At 35.0% G+C, this 2500-nt stretch overlaps 1 protein-coding gene across 1 annotated transcript in view; it reads right to left on the bottom strand.

Moving 5' to 3' along the window:
* Nucleotides 1–2500, bottom strand: part of LOC137621782 (trichohyalin-like) — a 6164-nt gene that overhangs the window by 1091 nt on the left and 2573 nt on the right. Inside the window, exons 4-5 of the mRNA XM_068352290.1 lie at nucleotides 2215–2500; nucleotides 1–1459 (exon numbers count right to left, since the gene is read on the bottom strand). The exon at nucleotides 1–1459 is cut by the window's left edge and continues 1091 nt beyond it; the exon at nucleotides 2215–2500 is cut by the window's right edge and continues 94 nt beyond it. Of these exons, the coding sequence (XP_068208391.1) occupies nucleotides 1–1459; nucleotides 2215–2500 (1745 nt within the window). The remainder of the gene's footprint in view (nucleotides 1460–2214) is intronic.

The following is a 2500-nucleotide window of genomic DNA, read 5'->3' as shown; positions in this document are numbered from 1 at the left end:
TGGTCTCTTTCTGAAGTTTCTGTTCTTGAATTCCATTGTTGGTTTTGTTCTCTGAGTGAAGTTTCTGTTCTTGAATTCCTTGCTTTGGGTTTGGTCTCTTTCTGAAGTTTCTGTTCTTGAATTCCTTTGTTGGTTTTGTTCTCTTTCTGAAGTTTCTGTTCTTGAATTCCTTTGTTGGTTTTGTTCTCTTTCTGAAGTTTCTGTTCTTGAATTCCTTGCTTTGGGTTTGGTCTCCTTCTGAAGTTTCTGTTCTTGAATTCCTTTGTTGGTTTTGTTCTCTGAGTGAAGTTTCTGTTCTTGAATTCCTTGCTTTGGGTTTGGTCTCTTTCTGAAGTTTCTGTTCTTGAATTCCTTTGTTGGTTTTGTTCTCTGAGTGAAGTTTCTGTTCTTGAATTCCTTGCTTTGGGTTTGGTCTCTTTCTGAAGTTTCTGTTCTTGAATTCCTTTGTTGGTTTTGTTCTCTGAGTGAAGTTTCTGTTCTTGAATTCCTTGCTTTGGGTTTGGTCTCTTTCTGAAGTTTCTGTTCTTGAATTCCTTTGTTGGTTTTGTTCTCTGAGAGAAGTTTCTGTTCTTGAATTCCTTGCTTTGGGCTTGGTATCTTTCTGAAGTTTCTGTTCTTGAATTCCTTTGTTGGTTTTGTTCTCTTTCTGAAGTTTCTGTTCTTGAATTCCTTTGTTGGTTTTGTTCTCTTTCTGAAGTTTCTGTTCTTGAATTCCTTTGTTGGTTTTGTTCTCTGAGTGAAGTTTCTGTTCTTGAATTCCTTGCTTTGGGTTTGGTCTCTTTCTGAAGTTTCTGTTCTTGAATTCCTTTGTTGGTTTTGTTCTCTGAGAGAAGTTTCTGTTCTTGAATTCCTTGCTTTGGGCTTGGTATCTTTCTGAAGTTTCTGTTCTTGAATTCCTTTGTTGGTTTTGTTCTCTGAGAGAAGTTTCTGTTCTTGAATTCCTTGCTTTGGGCTTGGTATCTTTCTGAAGTTTCTGTTCTTGAATTCCTTTGTTGGTTTTGTTCTCTGAGAGAAGTTTCTGTTCTTGAATTCCTTGCTTTGGGCTTGGTATCTTTCTGAAGTTTCTGTTCTTGAATTCCTTTGTTGGTTTTGTTCTCTTTCTGAAGTTTCTGTTCTTGAATTCCTTTGTTGATTTTGTTCTCTTTCTGAAGTTTCTGTTCTTGAATTCCTTTGTTGGTTTTGTTCTCCGAGTGAAGTTTCTGTTCTTGAATTCCTTGCTTTGGGTTTGGTCTCTTTCTGAAGTTTCTGTTCTTGAATTCCTTTGTTGGTTTTGTTCTCTGAGAGAAGTTTCTGTTCTTGAATTCCTTGCTTTGGGCTTGGTATCTTTCTGAAGTTTCTGTTCTTGAATTCCTTTGTTGGTTTTGTTCTCTGAGAGAAGTTTCTGTTCTTGAATTCCTTGCTTTGGGCTTGGTCTCTTTCTGAAGTTTCTGTTCTTAAATTCCTTTGTTGGTTTTGTTCTCTGAGTGAAGTTTCTGTTTTTGAATTTCTTGCTTTGGGCTTGGTCTACTTCTGAAGTTTCTGTTCTTGAATTCCTATGTTGGTTTTGTTCTCCTAGTGAAAATTCTGTTCTTGAATTCCTCTTTTATGCCTGTTCTATAGGTGAAGTTTTCTGTTCATGAATTTTTCTTTTAGGTTTGGTCGCCTTATGTAATTTCTGTTCTTAAACTCTTAGTTTAGTTCTTGAAATATTTCTAAGTTTGTTCTACTTATGAAATCTCTTTTCTTGTCTTCCTCTTTTGTGCTTTTCCTCCTTGTAAAATTTGTCCTTGAATTACTCTTTCTTTTGGGATTGTTCTCCTTATGAACTTTTTGTTCTTGAATTCTTTTTACATTGTTCTCCTTGTAGAGATTCTATGCTTGAATTAATTTTTAGCCTTCTTTTCCTTGTGAAGTTTCTGTTCTTGAATTCCCCTTTTGCACTTTTTCTCCATAGGAAATTTCTGTTTCTGAATTCCTCTTTTATCCTTATGGTTTAATATTTGAATTAATCTTTTGTGCCTGTTCTCCTTGTGAAGTTCCTATTCTTGAATTTCTCTTTTGTAGTTGTTCTTCTTGTGAAGTTTTTATTCTGAAATTCCTCTAGTGGGCTTTTTCTCTTTGAAAGCTTTATTAATGAATTCATCCTTAGTCCTTTTTCTCCTTCCAATTTCTGTTCTTGAATTCCTCTTTGGTGCTTTCTCTCCCTATGAGGTTTTTTTTTTTATCTTGAATTACTTTTTTGTGCTTGCTCTTCACTTGAAGTTTTTGTTCTTGAATTCTTCTTTTGTGCATGCTCTCCTTATGAAGTTTTTGTTCTTGATTTCCTCTTCTGTGCTTGATCTCCCTAAGAAATTTTCGTCCTTTAATTCCTCTTTTGTGCTTGTTCTCCCTACGAAGTTTTTGTTCTTGAATTCGTCTTTTGTGCTTGGTCTCCCTATAAAAGTTTTCATTCTGGAATTCATCTTTTGTGCTTAATCTCCCCATGAAGTTTTTGTTTCTGAATTTTTTTTTTGTTCTTGCT

This window comes from Palaemon carinicauda, chromosome 28 (genome assembly GCF_036898095.1).
Source record: "Palaemon carinicauda isolate YSFRI2023 chromosome 28, ASM3689809v2, whole genome shotgun sequence".
NCBI classification, from domain to species: Eukaryota; Metazoa; Arthropoda; class Malacostraca; order Decapoda; family Palaemonidae; genus Palaemon; species Palaemon carinicauda.
This window is presented reverse-complemented; position numbering and strand designations above follow the sequence as displayed.